The following is a 27,168-nucleotide window of genomic DNA, read 5'->3' on the forward strand; positions in this document are numbered from 1 at the left end:
TTTGTCAATTTCTCCATTTCATGTGAGTGAGGAAGGTGTCCAAAGCTGAAAGCTTTTCCTCTCCAGCCTGATCAGTATTCATTTGATTTTATCTGATGCAAACTGCTCAGAGGTTTTATTGCATTGGAAGCTGGCTGTCACTGAAGAATTTATGCAATAATAAACACCTCTGTATGCTGATCGGAGGAAGAGATCATAATGTACTTCATTTGCTGAATTGGTGAGTTTCCCTTATCTATTAACCCCTCTCTTCTCCCTATCTATCCCCTTGGTAATTGAAAGAGCAGATGTCATAAGGTAATTGGCTCATTACTCTCTGGCTGCTGAGTCCGTTTACATGTAAATGTTTCCACGACTTCACGTTTTCACTTGAACTTGCGTACTGTATGCACTCTCACCAGGTCCCATCGACACTTCAGTAGAACTGGTGAATGCAATCTGTTCTGTATCGCTGGTTCATTCTCAATTTCCTCTAATTTCACCTATTTTTTTTTTCCATAGACATCAATTGTGCTCGGGATTCAACTGTTTCACCAGCAAACTGTCACCGCCCTAAAACCTTTATTAGCTGTACAGGCAGTTAAACGCTTGAAGTAAGATTTGACCACTCTTAACTGTCAGACAAGTACAAATGTACAATCTCCAATATCAAAGAATTTATGATGTTGTGATAATATATAAAAAAAACAGAATAAAGTGATCGATCATTCGTCATTCAATCATTTAGATTTTGATGTCTGCAACACATTCCCAAAAAAGCTGGGACAGAGTTATAATTAACACTACGTTCCATCAACTTTCATTTTAACAACACTCAATAAGCGGAACTGAGGACACGAACTGGTTTTAGTAGGTGGAATTCTTTTCAATTCGTGCTTGTGGCAGAATTGTAATTGTTGAACTGTCTGGGGTCTCAGTTGTCAAATTTTGTGCTTCATAATGTGGCACACATTTTCAATGGGAGAAAGGTCTTGACGGCTGGCAAGCCAGTCAGGTACTCACACGCTTTTACGACAAAGCCATGCTGTTGGAACATATGCAGAGTGTGGCTTGGTAAAATAGGCAGGGATGTCCCTGAAAAGATGTTGCTTAGATGGTAGCATATGTTACCTCAAACCCTGAATGTACCTTTACGTATTAATGATGCCCTCCACAGATGTGCAAATTACCCATGCCATGGGCACTAACACAACCCCATGTCATCATAGATGCTGGATTTTGAGCATTGCACTGATAACAATATGGATGGTCGATTTTCTCTTTGACCAGACTGACACAACGCCCATGACTTCCAAAAAAATGGCGAAATGTGGATTCGTCAGACCACAGAACACTTTCGACAGACCACTATGAAGTCATCAGGCATATGTAGGAATAGTTGTTACAATTGTATTATTGTCAACATGTTCTGTAGCGTTGTGCATTATGTTGTATTATTGTTATGTTACATTAAATGTTCTGTAAAGCATTTTGTTACTGTTGCAGCTTTTGTGAAAGTGCCATATAAATATGTATTGTATTACATTGTATAGCAGGATGAAAGGGGCTACACTGACACCACCACCCTACCTCTGCTCAGACTTCTGTCGGAGGAAAATTGACAAGTCTACTTTGTCCACTCTTCTCTGTTGGTCCAAATCAGACAGCAGAGTGTCAAATTAATGTGTAAAAAATGGAGCCCACATTGCTCTGCAACAGGCGTTTTTATAATGACTCTTCCAGAGACCCCAAAGCCAATTTAAGTGCTGTAATGCTTGGACCAATCTGTTCAGCTTGACAAGCTTTTATTAAGAGAAGATGATTCTTAACAGCTTGGTGTCCTAATCACTTGCGACAATCTTAAAATGAAGATGTATTACAGACTACTCATGAATGTGTGGTACATTTCAGTACAATTTGGCGAACTCCTCTGCATCCAAGAAAGCAATACAAGCAGTGGAGCAAAACCAGCAGTGGCAATGCAGCAACGCAGTGCGAAGAGTAATGGTGTAGTCATATTGCTCTTACATGAGCGCGAGCACAAACGAAACACTTTTGCCTGCTTTTGGATAAGATCATCACAGAAACTACTTTACTGTGAGCCCATATATCTATATCTATCTATCTATCTATCTATCTATCTATCTATCTATCTATCTATCTATCTATCTATCTATCTATCTATCTATCTATCTATCTATCTATCTGAATGCTACTTGTCGAGATGAAATCCGCCAATCGCAAAAACCTGTGTTTGCATTTTGGCCATCGAGAGACATATATATATATATATTTTTTTTTTTTGTTTTTGTTTTTTTCGTAGCTCATCTCTTTAACCAAGAACAATTTTTGGTAGTACAGAAAAAAAAATCTTCATAATCAGGTTCTGGAAAATGATATTACAGGAAAACGTCAGAGAGCAACAATCCTCTTGGATGACCACAGTGACATTGTGGGACACTTCATATGCAGACTCCTTTTAACACCACCCAGCATTATGATAATGTATGCTCGTCCACATTATTTGCTCAGATTAGACTGATTTTCTTAATAAATGCAACTACAGATCCCCTCTTTATGACTAAAATTCTAACTGGCCCATTGCTGAAGAATCGACCCAAAGCTGTTTCACCTTCAGCATACTTTTTGTTCTCAATGTAAATTAAAAACTATAAGACAACATATGGCGAGTAGCTGTTGTACAGCTCTACAGCAAATTGCACCACAGTGTGATACCGTTAAACCATAAATTACACGCCTGGCATAATGACATCACTGAATTTCAAAGTATATGATGCAAATGGAGTTGGCAGAAGAGCAAGCACTGTAAAGATGCAGCCAAACTCCATTGTTTGGTGCTATTAAGCCAAAATATGATGAATGCTCACTGTGTGTCTTGCAAGACATTCTGTTCATGCAAATTAATGATGACTGGCCATTAATGTGTACTTTTTAGAGGTTAGATTTTATTTTTACATTTTTTTGGGGCATCCCATAAAATGTTTTATGGATGTGTTGCTCAAGATCCCCAATTAAATGGATAATCAAAGAAACCTCACTGGGTAGCAATGCTTGATGAAACCCAATAGCATAGGTCTTACTTTTAATTGCATAAATATAAAATTACAATCATTGGTATAAATGTGCAACTTACAAACATATTTCATTTTCATACATAAACTGGATGTTGCGCCACATTGCAAGTGACATGAGATGAGGTGTCAACAAATCGATGGATCACACACACATTTAACCGGAAGAATCTCTACAGGATGTTTTCATTGGCCTCGTACCATTAGTCGAAACAGAGAGGTTCTTGCTTTCAGCTGGAAATCAAATTCCGGGTCAAAAGCTAATGCTGAAATCACAGTCATACGTCAGAGGCAACCAAGCAAGCACGCAATACGTCATTCTGTTACTGAGATGTTTCCCTGCCTGCTGCTTTCAAAGTGCTTCAATGAATCCTGAACCAAGAACATGCAAGAGTCTTTGCACAAGGCCATGCATCATACTGTGATCATCAAGAAATGGCATTTTTATTGAATTAATCAAAATGTAGACCACGTTCAAGACGAGTACTTTACTGCAGATTCGACTCCTTTCTGATTTGGGGTTGGCTTTATTTCTAATATGTTAAAGTGCTGTTTCCCTTGTGAGAAGACTTCTGTGTCGTACATCTTGAGTGGAAGAGAAACAGAGGGTTGATCTGAACAATTTATGGTAACAAGAGACCCAGGAATCAAACGGTGCAGCAATGCAAGCTCGCAGTGTTCACTTTTTATCATGTACAGTGGAACTCGTCGTTGCGTCCTTTAAGGTGAATTTTGGGTAAGAAGGTGAGGGGTAATTGTTCGCAGCTAGTAATACAAAAAGTTGCATTTTAGCAACATCTCACAAATTAGCTCGATCTGTCTCCTCCCACAGATGGAGGACAACTGGGCCCGTAAATCAACCCGGGATACATTTTGGAAAATACAAAATGGTGTATATTGCAACATATGTGAAAGCTGAATCCATTTTTTTAATGCATGGACTAAGGCAGTTGATTACACTACATGCGTGCATCCTTATATGAGCTGAAAAGTTATCACTATTGTTATATTGTAGGTCTAAAAAGCGTCATGTGGTTTATTGAATCAAATGACATGTTGGAGACTTGAGGTTGGGGAAAGAATTCCATTGTTTCACAGCACTGTACTTCAATTCCCCCTTCCAGCCATATTTACACTCATGCGTCTTGCTGAAGGTTAATGACAGGCTGAATTCAAAAGCTCTGCGGAGACCTTGTAATCACCAAACCTATGGCCCTGCAGGCTTCAGCCTCATTGGGAGAAACAAGGTTGTCTTACAGAATATAATAGGGACTCTTTCAGGACTATGAAGGAGAACACGGTAGCTACACGATGCCAATATTCCTACTTAAATGCCTCCAGGGTACACTATTTTTCTATCTGCAAGGTCACAGCTGTCAGAGGTGCATCAATAAAAATATGACAGCCAGCATCCCCAACAGCATGTACTGTATCCTCAAATATACAGCGCATGCCACAGTTTATGAGGGTTGTTTGGAAATCCGAACATTTTGTAGAATGTGCTTATTTTCTTTCTATGGGGATGATGGCCAAATCTAAACTTGTGTCTGTAGATATTTATCTTACATTCAGCCTCAGTTTTGGTGATTCAATTCTAAAAATCACAATTCAAGCAAAGTTATTTTTGTTTGCCATGTAAATGACAAAGGCTTTTAGGGCTAGAGGTTGTAGTATATCCTGTATTCATAAAGCTGCGTCTTGTCTGTGCGCCAAATGTAAAGAACACCCCACGGCAAGGAATTTTGTTTTTGTTAAATGGGACAAGTATAAAAATACTGTCTATCTAAAAAGTCTTTCTCATTTATACTGCACGTATTGTTTGGCCTTATCATGACAGCATGAAGATTTTACCACCTGAGTCATTTGCTGAAATTCTTCCATTTAATAATGACTAATAAAGTCAAAGTCTGTGCACAGTGAAGCTTCTCAAATACCCAAAATATGGAACCAGCGACAGCAAAGAGGAGAAAAAAACGTGATGAACTAGAAATGAAATGTATTGAGAAAGCGACAGCCTACACTCATATCTGGCCTGGTTACGACTAATATTAAGTTGAAATCAAAATTATATAAGGAGGATCTTCATACGGACCGTAGAGGAAGGCGTGTTGAGAATTCATATGAAGAGACTCACCACCTTTCCATATGCTCCATATGCACTTCATGACCACATCTGTCACTCATCATCAAAGTAAAGGGTGAAAGAGTTATTTATTTTGCGATTGTTTTGTTCACAGTAGCTGGCTTATACTTGACCTATAAGAATGCAAAAAGCTTCCCGAGAAATATGGCATGTTACCCTATCCATCCATTCATCCATTTTCAAATCCGCTTAGCCTCACAAGGGGCACGGGTGTGCTGGAGCCTATCCCAGCTATCTCTGGGCAGGAGGCGGGGTACACTCTGAACCGGTTGTCAGCCGATCGCAGGGCACACATAGACAAGCAATCATTCAACAATTTGGAGTGCCCAATCAACCTGCCATGCATGTTGGGAATGTGGGAGGAAACCAGAGTAGATGGAGAAAACCCAGACAGGCACGGGGGCATGCAAACTCAACAGAGGAAGGTCGGAATTGGAATGAAACCCTGCACCTCTGTGGCAGCCCATGTTACAATATGTAAATGATATTAATATGTTTTTTTTTAATTTTTTATTAATGGTGACAGTTTGAACTTTTATTACGTTTATTCAATTTGAAATATTTCGTCTGGAAAACGTATTCTAACATTGACCAGAACGGTTCCACATTGCATATTTCTGTCAAAACATAAATGTGGACCCAATTTTCTACCTGTGTTTATGCTGTAATATCAAAGTGTGAGACTGTACATCCGACATAAATGTAAAAAAAAAAAATATTTACACGCTGATGTCTATGTTAATCTGATGAGGTTGTGAAATGTGCTTATTTACTCTTGTGTTGACAATGAGGCAGATGATCATGAGCGGAAAGGTAAGCCAAGGAAACATGAAGCTATGGTGCTATGTGTGATCCATGTGGCTCGGGATTTTCCAGAACTCAAATCTGCCAGGAAAGACCGAGCCTGTGGCTATTGATTTGCAGTGGCATGAATCTGGACCTGACAGGAATCTTTTATTGCCCCTGCTGCCAGTGCCCGCCACCCCTTTTCTGTAAACCTCCTTTGTGTCTGTATGCGGACATCAAACATAATCGTGCAGCTTTAAATCACGGATGCCTCGGAGAAGACACTCGCCGGCAATAAGGACATTGATCGGGAAGTCTGACAAGGTGGCACAATATACTCTCCAAACATCCTGAGCCATTAATCCTCGCCAGCACATTAAGACTGAAAGCAGCAAGAAGATCAAGCTCTGCAGGCTTTTGGGTCACATTTGTTTTCGAGAGAGAGAGTGAGAGAGAGAGAGAGAGAGAGAGAGAGAGAGAGAGAGAAAGAGAGAGAGAGAGAAAGAGATACATGAATCTGCAATGATACCTCCCTTGACGAAAGCAGCAAATACCCAGAAAAGGAGAAATCAATGCGACTGAGTGAATCCTTCAGGGTTTTGTTTCCCACTTTAGACTGGCCTAGCTTCCTTCAATGTGCATCATTCAGCATATAATGTGCCTGCAGTCGAAACCCACTTACCTCCTTCACATCGCCTTCCCACAAACAAAAACTTACATCTCATTTATTGGGTTATTTTTTTGTTGTTGGTTTTTTTTCACATGTACATTTCCTCGGTACAAGAGTGTTTCATACATTGCAAGTCTTGAACATTTGTTTTCCTTTCCACACACAGCTGTTAGCGAAGAGAGGGAACGTTGGAAGGTACCTCTCTTACCCTTGAAGTCAAAGTCTTTGGCCACAGAAGCGTGTTTAGAGCTGATAAGAAGGCCGGTGACTCTCTTGAGAAATGGACTTTCGTTCTGTAAACCGCGGTCTTTTCTCCACTGCGAGCAAGAGAGAAAAGCACGATGTCTCTTTGATGCCTTTTGGTGGAAACTCCTCCCAGTGCAGCCCCAACAAATCTGCTACATCATGCTTATAAATTCCTTTTCTGCCACTCTTACATCAAGATAACACGTCAAGTCAAGAGAAAGTATAGACATGGTGCAAAAAATGATGCATGAGATGTATAATGCATAGATTGGTATGGGCCGTAACATCCAGTTATTATACTGCGTCTTAAATGTTAGTATCATCACTGATTATGGACATTCGTATATACATACAAACAGACATCCGACATTGCTCCATATGCTTCCCTTGGCCCTATTATGTGTCATTCCCATGGACAGAGCGTGCAGATCCCATTTTGCGTGTTTGGTGGTTGTCACTTGTCCGGAGTAATTTACCCTGCTGCTTGATGTCTCTTTATGGCATCAACATTTACTAGTCAAGGATCCCTGTCGTCACAGTGGAAATTCAAACCACATTAATCCAAACAGTCCCGTGGGTTTGGCTTTTAACCTGTTGACTTCCAAACAGGGTTTCTTCAACCACATGTGCTCTCACAGTGTCTTGGTAATCCTCTACCTGGAGTTACTGGTTTCTGCCAGTCTGTTGTTCATGATGCCCAAGGCACCCACTCCCCCAGAGAAACCGTTGTGGCGTGAGGTGCCGCACACTGTCCTGGGATACCCGTTGGCTGACTCAGAAAGCTGCTTCTGCATGATGGCCAGCGACACCTTGTTGGAAGCAGCCAAGTCTTTCATCGATATCATCTCCCCAGACATTCTGCGTCCCTCAGTGTCACTGTCACACGGTCCTTCCATGTATGGCGGATGGCGACCCTTGGAACCCGGCCGGATGGCATTACGTCTACCCAGGAAGGTGCTGGCTTTATTGCAACGCTGGCAAAACAAGCAGCTCATCTTCTCCAGCATCCAGTTGAGCACCTGCTTGATAACAATGGAGATGACATTGAAGAGCGAGTAGATGCAGCACACTCCTGTTAACATGAAGAGGAAGTTGGCCACCCGGTAGAGGCCTTGGTATTCATAAGCTACTGTTTGACTGCTAACAAAGTCCCCAAAGCCGATGGTACTGAAGGTCACGAAGCAGAAGTACAGTGAATCTAAGTAGGTCCAGCCCTCCACGGGGGTATACATTGCCGAAGCACAGCAGGAGATGGTGATAGCTGATAGGCCTAGAATCAGCATTACATGGTAAACCGAGGGTTTCCACCCGGGGAGACAGAAAGCCGAGAAGTCCCGCTGAACCCCCGGTGGGAGGAGGCCGCTGTTTCTGATTCGCCTTTCCCTCACAGCTTTCATGACAACGGCGAGCAGTGTGATGATACGCTCCAAAAAGAGATTAAAGAAGAGGATGGTGGCAGCGCAGCCCAGGAGCCCATAGAAGATCAAGAACACTTTGCCTGCAACTGTCACAGGTGTTGTCATTCCAAAACCTGTTGGGACAGAAGAGAAAAATCCACATTATGAGACATAGGATTGGATTGTAATGAGGCACCTATGTAGGACATGGCCCCGTTTGTACAAAGAGAAGTTAGTACCGTATGTCGGAGTATGTTGTCACCAAGGTTGTTGTTCTGTACAAATTGTAAACAATGTTTGGCTTTTTGGTATTGTGGTAAGTGCACAGGTTTTTCGAAGACAATTCATGTTAAAATCTGGATTATTTTCATGGTTCATTTGGCATTTATATCCACTATACATTCATGTGCTAATTTATTCGACATTCAATTTCTGAGCCCCCACCAAATTTAGATTTATGTTCATGTTTTTCCTGTTAATCCGATGTCACTTCTTAGTCCTTTTCAGCTCTTCTTCAATTTATGACAAATGACTACTAGGCTACCTAATGCATGCTTATACTGTTGGTGGAAAAGCACAATTCAAGGACAGAGGATCAAAATGAGGAGACAATAATGCCTGTTAAATGTCTTAGCTAAGCTTATTTTCCCCCAGTTTTAAAGTATGGCTCCCTACTATCATCTGATTTCCTAGTCAATTACTTTAAGTGTTCAAGCAGAGGCAGAGAGGCGTGCTTTTCATTCCCAAGTGTCACAGGTCCGGCTCTCAGGTTAACCTCTATGTGGCAGATGTTTGAGTGCAGAAATAGTCCTTGTCATCTAAAATTCCAGTACATTGCTAATTTGTCTACATGTGAAGGGGTATGCATAGCAAAAGATTTTTCATATGTTACTGCGCTTATTGTTGTTACCGGTGTACTCGAAATGTAGTACACCTGTGAGAGGCAGAACGGCGCTTTAGGGTAACTAGACTACAAAGAAGAAAGAGTACTAGCAGAAGAAGAAAATAGGACAAGCTAACTGGTGTGCTTATCGAGTAACTACATTGCGGCTGCCGACTTTATTCTTTGACATTTTTATTTTGGCAAATAACTTGTGAGACATGTTATGCAGAGACTCCACGCAACCAAACATTCTGTGTTAAACACGATTCAGGGTGCTGCTTGATTGGCTATTGCTGAAGTTCATGTCACAATCACTGAGCCCAGTTCTCGGCCGAATTAGGTGTTGACGAGTGACACATTAGGATTGGATATAAATGTACATAAAATACATACAAATATATAAATATGTATATACATTATCTTGGTCTTTATCACTTCCAGGCCAAGGTCAAGTGATTTTTTTTTTTTTCCCATAATGTTCATCCCTGATTTGAGTCTCCTCTAAGGAAGTCCTTTTTTCCTTTTGGTATTGAGCACCTTTATAACTACCCTTGGCCAGTCATAAATGTCATCAATATCGAGACAGCACTTCCTTTATGGTACTTAAAATGGCTTAATCGACCTTATCTTGCTCACTGACAAGCACTCTCATGCGGGCTGTTGACATGGTGGGCCATTTATTGTAGATCACGCACTGATTGACACAGATGGCTTCAAAGATACAACAGAGAATAAAACCTCACACATGACAGAATACATGGGTTTTGCACAAAAGCAGCAGCTGTGCACCGGTCAGCATTATGTTCGTGGGAAAGTGCAATAACTGACAGCAAAGTAAGGTGATGGCTTGCTATTCCCCATATTAACCTCTGAGATGAAAAGCTTTGAATTTCATATTTAATTAATTACCAGCCCAATTCTCTTGCAGCCCAAGTGAAAACTTAACGTCTTCTGAGCGAGCAGAGACCGTCTTGCGCACCGTCTCTCATTACCAAGCAAATGACCTAAGAGAGGCAAAGTCACCAGGCATCGATTGAGCGTAGCATTACAGGGCTGTTACTCTAGAGCAGTGTCAAAACAGATTAGTCACGACAGAACAAGAACAGAACGCAAAGGACAGGCGCGCTGCAACTACACCTGGATGCTTGAGGATGACTTTATTCACAAAGATTCCTGATTAGATGTGGAAGTCAACAGCAGAGACTAATGATCCTGCCGACCTCGGTGATAACATACTCTCTGCGCCAGCCAAGAGGAACCATCTAACTCAGCAGAACCCGATAAGAAAAACACGTGTGTGCTAATTCCACCAGTGCCCACAGAAGCATATTTATTCATCACCATTAACTATGCTCATCTCCACATGAGAATGCTAATAGCTAATGGTTATTGCAAATGTAATTACACACCAGAGATTCAAGCAAGACAGACTGGATTACTTTTATCAAATAATTGACCGCTTGACAGATTCAAGAGCGAAAGAAGATGCTGAATTGGTTATCAGGCACGGGGTGGTGAAAATGTGGTGTGGAAAAATAAAGCATGTTTCTGGACTGTCGTCGTTTGGTCATCATACATGCTCAGCAATGAGTGGGACAACACAAACAATAACTCTTAGTCCAAAACAAATGCTGTGGTTGATACACACATATTGAATTAAGTTTTTCAATATCCATAACAATTATCTGTAGCGTGATTTTAGTATGATTGGACAATGTCGTACCAGTAGGAAAGTATAATTATGTGACGTGAATAAAGCTGTTTTTTGAGTCAAGTGGCTGCAATAGAAGAACCTACGGTATGTTCATACCAGGTGTGCATTTTGATGAATGAAGGGGACTAATGGACTGGCAAGGCTATGACAACCGTGACGTGTATTTGTGCCCAAGTCTGATGAGAAGAAACGTTCCACATCGAGCTCTGTCAAGCAAGGAAATAATTGATAATGTAACTAATTTCTCATTTGGATGTTTTGAGCCTGCTACTTAAGTGTCTTAGTTCCCCTTTTCTTTCATTTATGTTTACTCTCAGAACCAGCAGGGAGCTCTTTAGTGGAAAAATGCTGCCGCAGAACCTGCTGTGTCTTAATGCACCAAATAGAGAAACAAAGTGCAAAACAACTGGTGGTGGAGTACTTAGAAGGTAAAAAAATTCAGATTTTTTCCCCCTCGTGTATACCAGAATATGATGTTCATTCCCTGAAGAATAAAAACATTTTTACCTGATACAGTATTTATAGGAAAGTCATCTGAGCATGTTTTTTTTTGTTTTTGTTTTTTTTTTGTAGAAAGGGAATTGGCTATTAAAAGCATGAAAACTATAAATTAGCTAGGGTCTATTCCCAGTCAAAATTATTTTGGTTGGCATACTGTATTTTACATCCCACATTCCTTGTGGTCATCACGCATCGTCCTTGAAGTAAAAATATGTTAGCTGTATCCAAAATTATTGAATTACAATGACAGGGGGAAGTGGAGGAAAAATAACTTGATTCCAAGGGCCCATGACTGACTGACACGGACACGGACCCATGTGATACGGGTGGAAGGCCCCAGGTGCCCACTTCACAAATTTATGATCTCCGTGGCCAACTTTACAACAAGAACTGTCAACATTGTAGTTTAAATTTAGTCAGGACAAAAATGTCTGTAAAACTACAACAAGTGTCTTAAACTCATACAAAAAATGAATAAATAAAATCATAATACAATGCTTGAAAATCTTGTTCAAGCTTTGTTTAATTGATTACACTACAAATGTAAGATGTTTAATGATCAAACTGGTAAACTTTACTGATTAAGCAAATAATCATTAACTTGGAATTTTATGCCACCTGGTTTCTGAAGCTGAACCATGACTGGTCATTTCCTGAGCCCTGAGCAACTGTGATGTCATTTCAGTTGGCAATCAGTGGCAAAATGAGATGGACAAAAAAGGGGGGATTTTACGTCATATTCCTCATACGCAATATTAATCCGTGTTTAGTCTGTTGGGGTTGCAGAGAACATGTTCTCATAGAACAAATTTGGTGTTGACTTCCCCTTTAAATCAATGCTAATAACGTGTTGAAAATTGGGTTGAAGATCACTTTTACAAACAACAAACAGGGGTAATGTGAGCTAAAAAAAAAATCCTGCATTGATTCGACTGGATGAAAAATAGCCTCTCAAGGGCAACTGAGCCGAGCATTGAGCTGAGTGTGTTTCAGACATGACCAAAAAAAATAATAAAAAATCAAACATAAAGCTATACTAAGACCTTTAATAATGAGACCCCTTAATTAAAGTAAGTGGTATGTATATATTCACGTCCTTTGAGCTAGTATTGAATCTTAAGGTCCATCTCCAAACTGAGAACCCAAAGAGTCTTCATCCAAAGGTTATGCAACTAACAGTCCAAACTGTGCCTTCCATTGGCGTCCTGTGTCTTTAATTAAAGTGTTTTATAAACAAGCGCTCAGTCCAACTGGCTGCTCCCACCAGTGGGAATGGTCCTAAATTGTTCCGAAGAAAGAAGGAGCAGAATACGGCAGGCGTGCCCGTTGCTCTGATGATTGTGTTTCGATGACAAACAGGAAATCATTAGTCATGGGGCAGCATAGTGGGGGTCTATGGTGGGGGGCAGGACAGAGTGGCCGAGGAAGAGATGACAAGAGACATTATTACCAGGCCATCTGCTGAGGAGCTGCCAAGATTCCTGGCACTGTAGGCCACTCTATTTAATAAGAGCAACATTCACACTATGCAAGCATATTGTGCAATAGGTCACATATAGGGCGATGTGGGTTTTTTTTCAATGAAAATACAAGGAAACTGCCAAAATCAATCACGATGAGTTCCGTGATGCTGGATTATTTCAAACACCAACCACTTATCCACTAAACCAGGGGTCCCCAACCGCCGGTCCGCGGACCGGTACCGGTCCGCAGGGCATTTGGTACCGGGCCGCACAGAAAGAACTTGCCTTATTTCCGTTTTATTTATTTCGGAATACGAAATATGTTTTATTTTGAAAAATTACCGGATTCTCTGTTACATCCGTCTGTGTCACGCTTGACTCACGTCAAGGCACACTTCTCGGTCAGGTGACCGATGACGCTCATAAACAAAACGCTGAAGCCCGCAAAATGAGTAAAAAAGCTGCTTGGAGATCGCAAATGACGGCGGCCTTAAAAGTACGTTCGAAACTACTGGATCAAAGTTATGGCTGAATACTCTGAGATCGCCACAATAGCACTGTTGCTATTTCCGACATCCTACCTGTGTGAGGTGGGGAGTTTCTGCAGCAACAGCGACTAAAACAAAATTACGAAGTAGACTGGACATAAACCACACACTTGAGGTGTCATTGTCTCCTATTACCCCGAGATGGGACTGTCTGATTGCAGAAAATCAAGCTCGGGGCTGTGGTGAGTCGTCATTTTCATGCACTTTGAATTTGCGTTGTATCGTATTTTGAAGGCATTAAACATTACCAGAGCGATAAGTGTTGCGACCAGATTAGACGCTCCTTGTGTTTATTATTATATTTCGAAAACACCACAGTTTTCATGCAGCTCATACCATATTATTTTGTTGTATTAATCCGCCAGACCTTAAATGCCGGTCCCTGAAAATATTGTCTGACTTAAACCGGTCCGTGGGGCAAAAAAGGTTGGGGACCCCTGCACTAAACCATTGTCTGAGGAGTTTGTGCTTCTGATTTTAGTGTTGTACGTCAGTATCTCTTCTATATTTTAGTAAAACCATGCAAACAACAAATAGTGACATGATGCAAGATTGAAAAAAAAAAACCTTACATTTTTTTCTAAAGATTTCTGGAAGTTGCAGCACATTGTTCATATTGTTTATTCTGGTTACTCCATGAGTTTAAGCAGCCACTTTGTGCTACCTAACATTAATAACAAGAGTATACTCGGTCACAATCAGACAAACACACATAAGAATAACCCTCAAAATTGCGGTCAAACAAACCATCTTAACATGGAGCATCAACTACAAACCTGTCCACTGGACCACAGACTGGTCGCTGAAACCTTTTCATTATTTTGAAATTCATTTCTAAACTAATCTTAAAAGATGGAAAAAAAAAGAGCTGTAACTTTATGCGTAAAATAATTACTCAAGAATTCGACAGTGAAGACATGCCCAACTGCAAATGGTGACATGAATGTGTCCTTTTATGGCACTGAAGAGCCAGCCATTCGGCCTTCAGATTAATTGCTTCCCTCTGATAGATCCGATGGCCTTGTCCTTGGCTTTTTCATGACACTGTAGGTGCCCTCCATGTTTGAATATAAGCGCAGTGTCATAAAGCCTTCTGCTATTATCCCCATAGAGTAAACACACCTGTCCTGATGGAGCCTTTGAAACCCTGGCGCTCTGAGACCATATTCAGCAGAAAAGTTGCTGACACAGGATCTCAGTGATGCTACGTAGAATGTAAAGAGTCGCAGTACTCTCTTGAACGATATGAAAAATAGGACTATTAAATCTCGCTCATGTAAATAATAGACAACGACTGCAAAGGAACTTCAAAACACCATTAAAAGTGACTTTGTGCTGTAACAGTGAAACACAACAAGCTGGCTCAGTTAAATGATAAGACAATGCTCAATCACCAGCAAATTGATTTTTCACGCTCTCATCACTCACTTTGTTTTATTCGCAGTCCACAAGGCAGAACCGCTCCAAAAACAGATTTCCTGGCCACAACATTAGATTCAACGACACAATCTAAGAAGAACCAATGCAAAAAAACTGTATCAAAAATGCTACTTTTTCATGAGATATTTAAGGGCTGTTTGTTTATTTAAATTGCATGAAGTCAAGTCAAAAATTGTCTTTGAATTCTGTGTGATCCCATTTGTCTAAACACAGTATTTTGATAAGTATTGTGTACAGTCATGTGCTTTAGTAATCTATATATTTTTTTTCATCCATTTATTTATCGAGGGTTTTCGAGACAGTTTCTCTCATTCCAGGTTTTTTTTTTAGACAGTTCTGTAATGATGTCTATTTGTGCCCTGCAATTGGCTGGCAACCAGTTCAGGGTGTACCCCGTCTACTGCCCGAAAACAGCTGGGATAAGCTCCAGCATACCCCCATGCTTTCCCCCATATTCACATTCTAAAAACATGCATGTTAGGTTAACTGATGTCTTTAAATTGTCACTAGGGGCAAATGTGAGTGTGAATGGTTGCCTAATTTATTACCAAGCAAAGCAAGAGACTGGTATTGATCCTGGGAGGACCTTGCCTCTCACCCAAAGTGAATTGAGAGAACGCCAGCTCATCCGCGGCTCTGAAGAAGTCTTAACATGAGTGTCACTGCACCTCCCATGTGTATGTTCTTCCAGAAAGAGCTGCAGGAATACACTATAGACAAAGATGTTCCACTGTCAATGCTATTATTCATCATTCTATAAAAGCAATTAGTTTATAATATTCATCAATACAACATGAAAGCTTCTTCAAGGCATCGTAATAATGTGTCACCTGACATGAGGGAAATTTCTCACGGGAGCAGGGTGACTTAATTACAAAAATTAAAATGCCTTCACCATGAAGCCATTTATGGTCAAATGTAGAGTGTTAAAGAGTTTCATTAATTGGGTTTGTTGTGTTGGGAGGATGCTTTAAATGTGCTGCTACTGCAGCTGAGGTACACGGTGTCAAATTGAGAGGCTGTTTAATGCAATCACGGATTCAAAAGATGACTACCGTAAATACAGTGATCCTTTTTATTGTTTCCTTTGATGCAAACAATTACATGGTATACCAATATCCGTCCATCCAACCATTATCTTAACCGATTATCCTCACGAGGGTCGCGGTTGTGCTGGAGACTATCCCAGCTATCTTCGGGCAGTAGGCGCATCTACAATAATATACTGTGGTAGTTTGACTCAAAACATGTTCATTTATACAATTCAAAAGTTAAAACAGCGGGCACAATTAATCTACCTGAATTCCGAAAGCAGACGATGAATGGAGCCTTGAGCAGGTTTGTGTTATCTCACTGCCCGGTGTTGAGAGCAAGTTCTTTTTCAAGATCCTGTCCCAATAACTAACTGAAACTTCCTGAAAAAAATAGTAAGCTGATGCCACTGTCCATAGTTACGAGTTCCAAGTATACTTGGTTGTCTGGAACACATGAAGGTTGTGCTTGCAACTGAGCTGGGAGGCAAGAGAGCAAAGGTGAACCGGCAGCTCAACATAGCAAACGCCGATGGATCTGTGACCCACAAGCTGGCCATAAATGCCTTGTCAAAATACAACATTCCTGTAAAGATCTGTACCGTCAGTACGCTCAGGAAAAAGGTGGTGGTCAACTATCGAGGATGAGATCCGAGCAGAAGAGGTGGAAGAACACAACAGCAAGATAGTCATGGCCAAGCAAAAAGCATCGACTGGTTGGGAGCTCACTGAAAAATAAGGCATCACCTCAGCGGACTGAACCGTTGGAGGCCACAGAAGGGGTCTCATGGTGGTTGTGAATCCATAGTGGGCAAATCCGTAAAGCTACGTGCCACTTTACACAAGCTGGGAACTGATCACCCCAGGTCACTCAGGCAAAGGTGTATGACAAAAAACTGGACCCCATACAAATTTTGACCACAGATTTCTCAACGATGACATGTCCAAGTATCACCAGTAGATTTATTCGAGCACTGTATTGCATTGAATTGCAGTTACATTGCAAGGATTGCTCTCTTTACTCTTCTTGCCAGGAGGAAATTACTTGTCCATGTAATTATTTGGTTCATTTCAGATCATTTCCTCAGCTATTTTCTGTTAAACTACACTGTCACCATTGTTTTCATCAACTGGTAGCTTTTAGAATCATTGACACAGGGACTCCGTCTTTCTCATTTTAGTGCAAATGGATGACTGCCAAATAGTGCTGCCGGCTTACTACTGATACCAATTACGGGTTACCCGAGGAGGCAGTAGAACTCACTGGGCATGGCTGTTTTTTGTAAAGGCACTTAAAAAAATGTGTATTTCAATTGAAGAAAGTGTCAGACAAAGGTATTTCGTACTCTGTCATGTGACTGCAGATAAGCTGTTAACACAGAAATCGGCTTGCATCTCAATCTCCCAAATTGTTCTCAAGTATTGAGAGAATTTTTTTTTTTTCTTTTGCTTTGCAGACAAAAGATGATGTGTGTAACTCAGCTTTATTATGTGGACTGTGCCATCTATATTGTTAGTGATTCCCAGGATAGATTCAGCTAAAACAGCAGAAAAACATTTTACCCTGCTGTCCAGATCAGAATGGATGAGGAAAAAGGTCATGTGACCACAGGGTGCAAAGGACACGCGGAGAAAATGGTCTCTTCGCTCTGCTGATGCTGACAGCAGAATCAGTGAAACGCTCATCATTTTGAAGAGGAAGAAGTTTAGAAAAATCTGCTGTGTCCTCAAAACTGTTCTTGGGATCACTTCACTGCCGTGATTTGAGTCTATGACTTCCAGTATGGGGGCGGGTGGACGCCTTCGCTAGTCAGCATAGATTTATGTCCCGCAGTGATGCTGCAAAGGTATGCGCAGATACTTATAGGGCTTTAATGTCAAAAACACACAGGCATCATTAGGGCCTTTAAGGTGGCACCTGGGATTTTAATCTAATAAATGTTTTCTTAATTTCAGCAGATATCTTCCCTTCAGCCTCCCATGTGCATCCCTTGCTTTGTAGCTGACTCATGGGTCGTCCAACTTGTTAGTCAAACAAAACTAGACCCACTATACAAAGTAACAGACATTTAGAACTATGATAATTTATTTGTTGGATCAAATGGATATCTGAATGGCCTTATTATAGACAGGAAGATAACATTTCATAATATTACAAAGCTGCAGTATTTCCAGTGAACCAAACAAAATGATCATCTTGGATAATTACATCTTGTTGCTTTTTGTAGGAAATAGGACATTCTTGAAAGAGCACATAATAATTGTGCTCTCAATTTCTCTGTCTTATTTTGAAATTCAATTCAGATAAATCTGCTTTAAAGCTAACATGGATTATACTGAACTCTGATGAGTTCCCCTTGAACTTAATTGCTGTTCTTCTTCATTGCCTGCTCTATGCCCAAACTATTTTATGCAGAGCTCAGGGCTACACACTATCCGAAGAGACCCCACTGTTGTTGCTGCCACTGCAGGTCCTCTGTTGTCCATTTTTAACAGTGACATTTTGTCTGAGTCGGTTATTTCACAGAGCAGCATGGCACATCTAAAGAAACCGGAGGGCAGAATGATGCGAGACCCCCCACCCCAAAAAAGGTAGGTCATATTGAAGCCTGTTAAAAGGAACTGTAAAAGCCACTGTATTGTGCGATGGGGTGTATTTGGTTGAATTGCAACTCTGTTCCACAAACATGAACGATATAGATTAAAATAAAGGCATGATTTATTTTTATTTGAATTGCAGTAATTTTTCTACAGTCAAATGTAGCTACAGCCCAACCATTCAGAATTCAACATTTTCTGGTGGAATAAATACCTCATATAGGGCTGTATAAAACTTGGAATTTTGTAGTCATGTAAGGTGTCAGTTGTTCAGAGAATGGGTTAACTCAAGTCATGTGTTTTGCTTCTGGATTCTTGTAGCTCTTTATGGACCACTATGAAGTCATCAAGCGTATGTACAGTAGGAATAGTTGTTACGATTGGATTATTGTCAATATTTTATGTGATGTGTTCTGTTGTTTATTCTTATTTTGTATGAAATATTGAACGTCACTTGACCAAACTCCAAAAACAAGTGAGCCGTAACTGTCAGTCCTTGAGCGCTGAGCAACTGTGATGTCATTTTCAGTCGACAGAAAGTGGCAAAATGGCCGCCACCTTAGATGGCGAAAAACGGGTGGATTTTGCTGCTTAATTCATTTTCCACAAACGCAATATTCATCGGAATATCATGTTTACACTAGTGGGGCCAGATACAGCATATTATTGTAAGGAACATTTTTGACTTGACTTCCCCTTGAAGAAAGCAGTAAGATTCTAGTGGTCTCCCCATACACTAACAAAATGGTGTGTTGAATTTAGTCAATTTAATTTCATCAAGTGGTTGCATGAAATAAAATCACCTGGATCCAGATACATTTTTTAAAGTAGACTGTAAATCCACCTATAAATGGATCTAAATCCAAATGATTCTATTGTGTGCAGCCATTTGACAACTGAGTAAATTCAACAGACCATTTTTTAAGTTACTTTTGTCCTGCTTCCCCCAGCGCCTTTTCTTGATTTGTTAGGGAACGATGCGTGCGTTTTAAAATATTAACTTTCCTTAAAAACCGGGTGACAATTTAAAAAGTAAGATATGAATCTCCTTCACATTATGGCTTTGTCATTGACAAGACTGAGTGTGGTGGAATGCTATTGTGCTTATTTTTAAGACTTCTCTTAAAATATTCCATGTACAGTTACCCTAATTAATTAGTTTTATGGTGCCGAGAAGTTGACCTTGGAATTGATTATATCTGTTTTCATTTTTACGAATGGAAAAAAAAACATTTCCAAATCCTCCCAAAATTGCAAGTTTCCCAGCATCCCAGATGGTTTGTGCTTGAACTTTGTGTTGGCCCTGTTACTGTTAGGATTTTTAACAGGCAGCACAGTTTTTGAGTGATTACCACTTTCCCCTCGCTATTCTAAGGTTCTGGGCCTTCCTGTATGGAGTTTGCATGTTCTCCCTGTGTGCTTGTGTGTGTTTTCTCCGGTTACTTTGGCTTCATTTCTTATTCCAAAAAACATGCATATTAGGCTCTTTGAAGATTAAAATGTTCAGAGAATGTGACCGATTGTTTGTCTGCTAGTGACAAGTCCAGCATGAACAGTATACAACACCTCTTGCCCCAAATCAGCTTGAATCGGCTGTGGCCAATCTGTAACCCTATTAAGGAAAAGTGCAATAGAAAATCAATGCATGGATTGATTTTAAACAAAGAAGCAGTGATGTCTTTTGTGAGTCTAACAGTTGTACAGCAAGACTAAGGGAGGAGCAGATGCATTTGCATCAGGACCAATTCTAGTTCTGGAAATGGCGTTTGGGATTGCAGATGATTGTTTTTACCCATCACAAACCACATTATATAACATTACCTCATTGATCACAAGCACCAACAGTAATAACCGCACAGTTGGTTTAATGTCAGCGAGGAAGCACCGAACCGTTAAATGGTCATAAGAACCCGAGTCATTTGACCTATTAAATTGCTTGCATGACAAAATGCACATTTTGTTAGTCTGAGGTCACATTGTCTTCTGACCTCAGAGCACACAACATAGAACCTGTTTTTTTAAAAATTCTTCTTCTTATTTTTTTTTTGGGGGGGGGGCCTGGTTCATGCAAGTGTGCAATAATCACCCCATGCCTGAGTAATTCATTGCTTTTGAATGAATGTGGATTACATTGCTAAGGTGATTTCCATTTTATTAGCTCACTGTGATGTTGCTACTAAATGAAGTATCATGATAGAATATAAATATTGCTGAGTAACCATTTTATTTTGGCACCATTCCTCAACTTTTATGGGGATTTTGGCATAATAGTGTATTTATGGTGTCACTCAATATATTATGTCCAGGATGATATCACATTTTATTTCACCAGTAATTTTTTTTATTGGTATTGTGAATTTATTGTAATATATGCACTGTATATGCCCAATATATGCACTATATATTGCACTGTCAAACGATGACAGAAACTCATTTCGTTACACTGTATCAAGTTGGTTTAATATCCCTCTTTAAATGTATAGATGCCATACACGCGACTCATTGTAGCCCAAGAAACACGAGAGATGAAAAGCTAGATTTATATCTCTCTGTCATCGTATGCCCCAGTTAAATAGATACTTCCATGATTTCGCCTTCCAATGTCGGTGTCATTAAAACGCTCCATACACATCATCACTTATACATCATTATACAAAATGCCATAAAGTGCACTTGCAGCACCCTGCACACGCCGCATGAACATAAAGGGCACGTTACAGTGAGCGTCATTAGCCCGATGAGACCACCTTAATTACTTTATAATAGGATCCACCTGGATTCAGCTGACTGACATGCCGCGCACCTGGATGGTAGAAAGGTGACGTTATGATGCTGCATCACATCCCCAAACAAGTGCTTGTTTTACAGGATCTTACCTTCTCCACTCCACCTGCACTGTCCAAAGGGATCCGATAAAAATCTGTCGCACTAAAAGGATTTGGAGTTTTAATGTTCCCTGTCGGAGAGATATTGCTTTAACATAAAACGATGACCGGGGTTGTAGTTTGTTGTGGTATAAGACTGAGAGAGTCTGTCTGAACTGCTGTTTTGATACCAGTGAATAATGCTATTAGATTGCAAACTACAACCACAGCCGTTACAACGCAGGACTCGGCAAAATTCTTTGGCCACTGTTAGTTTTGTTCCTTTATCAATGCAATTGTGAGAGACTTTGTAATATCTCTCTGACAGTGTCAGTCAAAAGGAGAAGTTTGTTTCTACTTTTGTATGAAAGTGTACATCAAAGCAGTGAGTCCTTCTATAATTTTTGAATTGAGATTCCTTGTCTGCACTTGCAAATTGTCTGTGTGGGTGGCTATAAGTGTGAGGGAGCCTGTAGCGTTAGCCTGCCAGGGGCAAAAAGAGGAAGGGCAATAACCCAATATACAAACCTGCAGCTGACATGGAAAGCTACTCTAATTGGTTTGACCCTCTTCATCACCGAGCACACCTGATTCCTACCATGAGTACTTCCGAACAACAAAGAACATCTCTAGGATGCCGCTGAAGCATGAAAATTAGCCGAAATTAGATCTTGAGCCCCATAAATGGATTTGGAGAGCTGTTCTAATTGGCAGCCATCAGCTATCAATCAGTCTCAAAGGTTATAAATAGCAGATGATGCATTCATAGAAATGTCTGTTTACCAAATACGTTCAAGTGCCCCCTTTAATGAGCAGTGAATTCTCTTTGAGCACATCCAAAGTGGGGTGACACAAATGCGTTGGATGGAGAATAAAAAGTCTCTTGGACTTGTATAGGAACATAAGAGTAATAAGTATTTGTCTGATGCACGTCATAATTTTTTTCGCCCTTTTATCTCAGATACTTTTTATTTAAAAAAATGTTTGGCCTTTTTTGATCCACAGTCAAAAGTTAGAAGCGGTCCCAGTCATAGACTGTGCTGCAGCCATAGGCAGCTACAATATGAACAACCAGCAATCCTCTGTCCTGTTTTCCGTGTGCTACTCATGCATCATCCGTAATTTACTGTGAGCTGCGGCTGAATTCATCATATCGCGAGTGTCATTCAAATATCACTCTGTTTTTGTCAAGAGACAAAAACAGACGGATGAACTTGTTTGTATAGAATTACCTCCCTGATGTAACAGGTAATTCTCATAGGTTTTCTGTCAAAGCCGTCACCATCATCATTATTTTTGCAGAACATGCAAGGTGTGAACATTAGTTACTGTTTGGGACCCTGGTGGACGCCTTAGCTGATTTTTTTATTGAAATGGAAAATATGCAATGTGTTTGCCACAAGGACCAGAGAGAATGCCACGTTTTATTCAACACATCCAAAGGGAAAAAAACAGCTTCACTCCCAATACAGCTAAGAGTTGACTCTGCACAGAATATTGACTCCTCTGGGTACCATCAATATATCCTTAGTTCTATAATGTAACTAGTAGACTGAATCATTTGCTGCAAACTAATCATGAACTATTTCAGTTTAACCAATTCTTATTTTAATTCAAATTGCCCCCCTCCACCCCAAAAAAATAGCAATATCAAAAGTGAAGTGATTGGTGATAAGTTTACATCTACTTTGTAGTGATGCTCTGAAGTAAAATCTGCGGGGTTACTTTAAAAACCTTTTTTATAGAATTTTCAAAATATTACTTTTGCATTATGGACAAACACTGTGTTTTCTAGGGGTGATGATTGCAGAAGTGCACCCTTGCCATGGTTATGATATTATCCTAATTGTTTGCCAATAATGATTACAATATCACAACGCTGGAATTATGTGATAGTGGATATATTGGTAGCAAACTACAATGGACTATAAAACCTTATTGGAACAGTTGTCTTAAGCATACAAAAATAGAGCTGAACATAAAAATTGATGTTTCTTTCATAATTACCATTATAAAATATAGTCTGGTGAGAGTAAGCAATAACCAACATGAATCACAACAGGAATATCGTGTTTTCACAGCAGATGTTTGTGGCATCATGTCAGCCATTTTTGGAGTGTACTGTATGCGTCACTTTTGTGTTTGTGTTTTAGCCATCAAACCAAATGCGAATGCAGGCAAGACAGGGTTATAATACGTTTGGTTTTTGCGTTATAGTTTGCTTTGACTTTGATGTGACTTTTTTTTTTAATTCAGTTTGTGTCATTTTGTTTTTCGAGCAAGTTTGTTAGTTTTTGTTAGATTTAGTATTAGTTTTTGTTTTTTTAATCATATGGGTGGGCTGTTTGCCTTGTGCATGATTAAAAAAAAGGTTAATAAATAATGTGTAATAAAGTAAGGTAAATTATAATTCATGACTGTTTGACCCTTCATCTTCTGTATGAGGGTACAGCAATACCGAAATAAATGTTTAAAATGAATCCCCAAAGCTCATGTATGATATTAATTTGACCAAGATGAAAATGATGGCCATTTTCATTAGTGATAGTTATTTTTGGATAGTTTTATAAAAGTAAAATGCAGTTTCAGATAGTTTTTAGTTTTTGTTATTTTTCATGAACGAAAGTGGGATTTTTTTCAATTTTTGCTGACTGAAAAATAGTCCCCACAATGTTTTTGCCCAATTGTGACAGCTTTAGCAGGAATGGCCTTTCTTCTGTGATTGCGCTCTGCAGTATTCCCCCAACTTGGCAAACACACCGAGTGCAGCTCGAGTGTAGGCTGACCAAATGTAGGCAAACTTTTCATCCTTTACAGCCATACTGTGGTGCCACATGGAGGTGAGAATCATTCTGGGACTGAATCCTCTCTGACCACAGTGGGAGCGGTAAGTGCTTGGGAGGATTGTCTAGAGCTACAGGGGGATGCCACTGTGATAACACCTTGTGTGGGGAGGCCCCATATCCCTTTCATATCAGCATCTTACGCCGCACATGAGCCAAAGGGGAGGGGGTGGTATGCAGATCAAAGCGAGATGGAAATCCAAACAGAAACCCATGCAAGCGCATGAAACACTTTGGAGAGAACCTCCGAATCACCCCTTCCCCCAACCAGACAGAGACGACTGATTCAGTTTATGGGTTGTGTTTTTCAGGGGGGAAGAGTGTGCGACAAATGAAGCACAAAGGATTTGAGGCAGACAAACACACAAATACGGCTTCCTTCTCAGCGAGTGAGCTGAGTGCACGTACTGCCCTGGAGCTTTCTGTTGGTGGGTTTTATGTAAGAAAAGTGGAAGGCACACAAGAAGATCAGTTCAAAGTAAATACGTCTTACAAGTTACCTTATTTTAAGTGTACAGGATTCTCGTTGAAAGGACATCATTGTGTAAATATTCTATATACAGTATGGATGTATGTAGAGTAGAAGGTGACATTTTTTAGGTCAAATGAATCCCGCGGGATTCCCTTGTGTTGGGAGTTATCTTTACTTTTAATCATGGGATTGCGGTATTACAGGAAAAAAAAAGTTCACAAGTCAGGAGTGGGATCATCCACTAGGAAACAAACATAACCTCGGACAGGGGCGCAGCCATTTTTTTTATGGGGCCAACCTCCAAACTGTGAGCAGTATGTGAGTGTGAGACATTCTGAATTGGAGCAGGGCAGGAGCGGGAGTTATTTTCACTGGGAGAGAGCTGGACAGGATTTTTTTTTCTTTCTTTTTCTTTCTTTTTTTTTTTTTAACGATGGTCCTGGACTGGGACAGATTATTTTTCTGAGTAGGATGGGACAGAGAGAAAATCCAGTGTCAACCTCTAGTGTAGAGGGCAAGGTCGGACAGTGACTGTCCTCCTCCCATCGTCACCGGATCTCACCTCCTCCATCATTTAACTTTATGCTCCGGGTGGCAGAGTAATGGCCATCATACATGCAGGCCATCACCGCAGCATTGGCCCGCGGGATATCCTGGGAGGGACACTTGCTCTTTTCTGACCTATTGCGTGAGTAAATGTTACAGGGGGTGGTTTGGGAGGGGATGCAGAAGGGGGCACTAGATGGCATTCCAGTTGGTTTGAATCGAAATGTGGCTGCACCCATGGGTGCTGTCCTATAGCTAGAAATGAGTGTGCTGTTCCAAATGGCAGGCAGAGTCAGATGTCAACCCCTTGCCAAAAGCCCCTCGCAGCCAAAATGTATCACATGACTTGGGGGGGGGGGGGGACAGCAATGCTTGCAACAGATGCAACATTCTGCACATACGCCAGTGGAAAGGAGCCTATGGGACAGAAGCACAGAACTGTCAAATTATTGTTATTGTCTTGATACATTGAATACATTAATTTATGCCATGAGGGATTTCGTTTGCAAAATGCAGGTTCAGTTCGGAGAAGTTGCTGAAATTGTAGTTGATAGACTTCATACTTGTATTTTCATCATTCATGTGTTCATGAGAAAATCACAACGCTGTCCAATAGGACACACTTGACTGCAGCATGGAGAGAGAGAGAGAGAGAGAGAGAGAGAGAGAGAGAGAGAGAGAGAGAGAGAGAGAGATGTAGGTCTTACAAAATGCGTATAAGTTGTGCTCATAAATGTACACTTGTAAACTTGTAAACATGAGCACAACTGTATGTCTGACAACTAGTTGTGAATGGTGATATGTTATAGTCATAAATTTACATACATACACTGTGGTGCTATCATGGAAGCCGGTTCACACGGATTCGTTTTAAAGTAAAAGAGAGATCATCTACGGGAAATTGTCCATTTCACTTAATCGGTGGCAAAAGTATTTATTTACTACAAATGTATCTAGGCCAGCAATGGCAGAAGGATTACATGCTCTTCCGCTAGAGGGCACAAATCACATTGTGGAATTAACCTGCTTGTAACTTTTCGTAACATTTTTGTTTGGTGGCATGCCATGAGATTTTTTAATTGATTTTTAATGTAAACTATGTGTATTGGCAAAACGTCGTTTGGGAAACATTGGCTTGAAGGGCTCAATAATAAACACGGGTTTGTTACCGAAGTGTGTTTGTAAGGAAGTTCAAAAATTAATATGTCGAGGATACTGTTAAGGGTGCAAGGGTCAAGGAAATGACTTGATGCTGCTACATTATAAATCATAGATCATAAAACACCCACCTATTGTTGACACCACAGTTCCAACAAAGTAAAAAGCCCCTGTAAAATCCCATCGTGGTCTGAGAGCATCAGCTCTGATCCCAACGGCGATGGCCGCTTCGTACTGCCGCAGGAAAGAGTTAAGCTCCCCCAGGCTGATGTTGAAGGTCTCGCTGAAGTTGCGGAGCGTCCCGTTCCAGCGGCCGTGAACCCGCAGCTCGGAGGGCCGCTCGATGGCGGAGAAGACCGCGGCGCCGCACAGCAGGTAAAGGATGATGAGGAGGGCGAGCAGCACGAAGCGGCCGTTGTCCTCGTTCAAGTGCAGGGAGCGGCAGCCTTGCAGACGCTGGCCAGGCATCATCCAAATTTCAGCACCGGTCGCGCGTCGGACAGCGACAAGCTCCACGTCGGAGGAGGCATCAAAAGCAGCGGGTGGGCGCTCACTGCACCGCCGTCACTTCACTTTCTCGGGATGCCTCTCCTTTGAGAATCACTGCACCCCGTCCCATGGTGGAGTAAGCATCGCAGAGGCTCCACTTGGGGCAAATCCACCACTTTTCACGGACCCGACGAGGAGCAAGAGTTAAGGAGAAAAGACACCGGCGCATTGTGTCATGCTTGATGCCCGCACGCAATCGTTGCCCAAATCCAACAAACGAGTTAAACAATAAAATCAACCAAGGA

At 40.8% G+C, this 27,168-nt stretch overlaps 1 protein-coding gene across 1 annotated transcript; it reads right to left on the bottom strand.

Annotated features, from left to right (window-relative positions):
* Positions 1 to 5,833: 5,833 nt before the first annotated feature.
* On the bottom strand, positions 5,834 to 27,168 carry kcnk12 (potassium channel, subfamily K, member 12). Its single transcript, XM_019870319.1, has 2 exons — positions 26,506 to 27,168; positions 5,834 to 8,447 (listed from the first exon to the last, which is right to left on the bottom strand). The coding sequence occupies exons 1-2, from the start codon at positions 26,843 to 26,845 to the stop codon at positions 7,570 to 7,572; spliced, it is 1,218 nt and encodes a 405-aa protein (XP_019725878.1). The 5' UTR covers positions 26,846 to 27,168; the 3' UTR covers positions 5,834 to 7,569.

This window comes from Hippocampus comes, unplaced genomic scaffold (assembly GCF_001891065.2).
Source record: "Hippocampus comes isolate QL1 unplaced genomic scaffold, H_comes_QL1_v1.1 scaffold76, whole genome shotgun sequence".
Taxonomy (NCBI): Eukaryota; Metazoa; Chordata; class Actinopteri; order Syngnathiformes; family Syngnathidae; genus Hippocampus; species Hippocampus comes.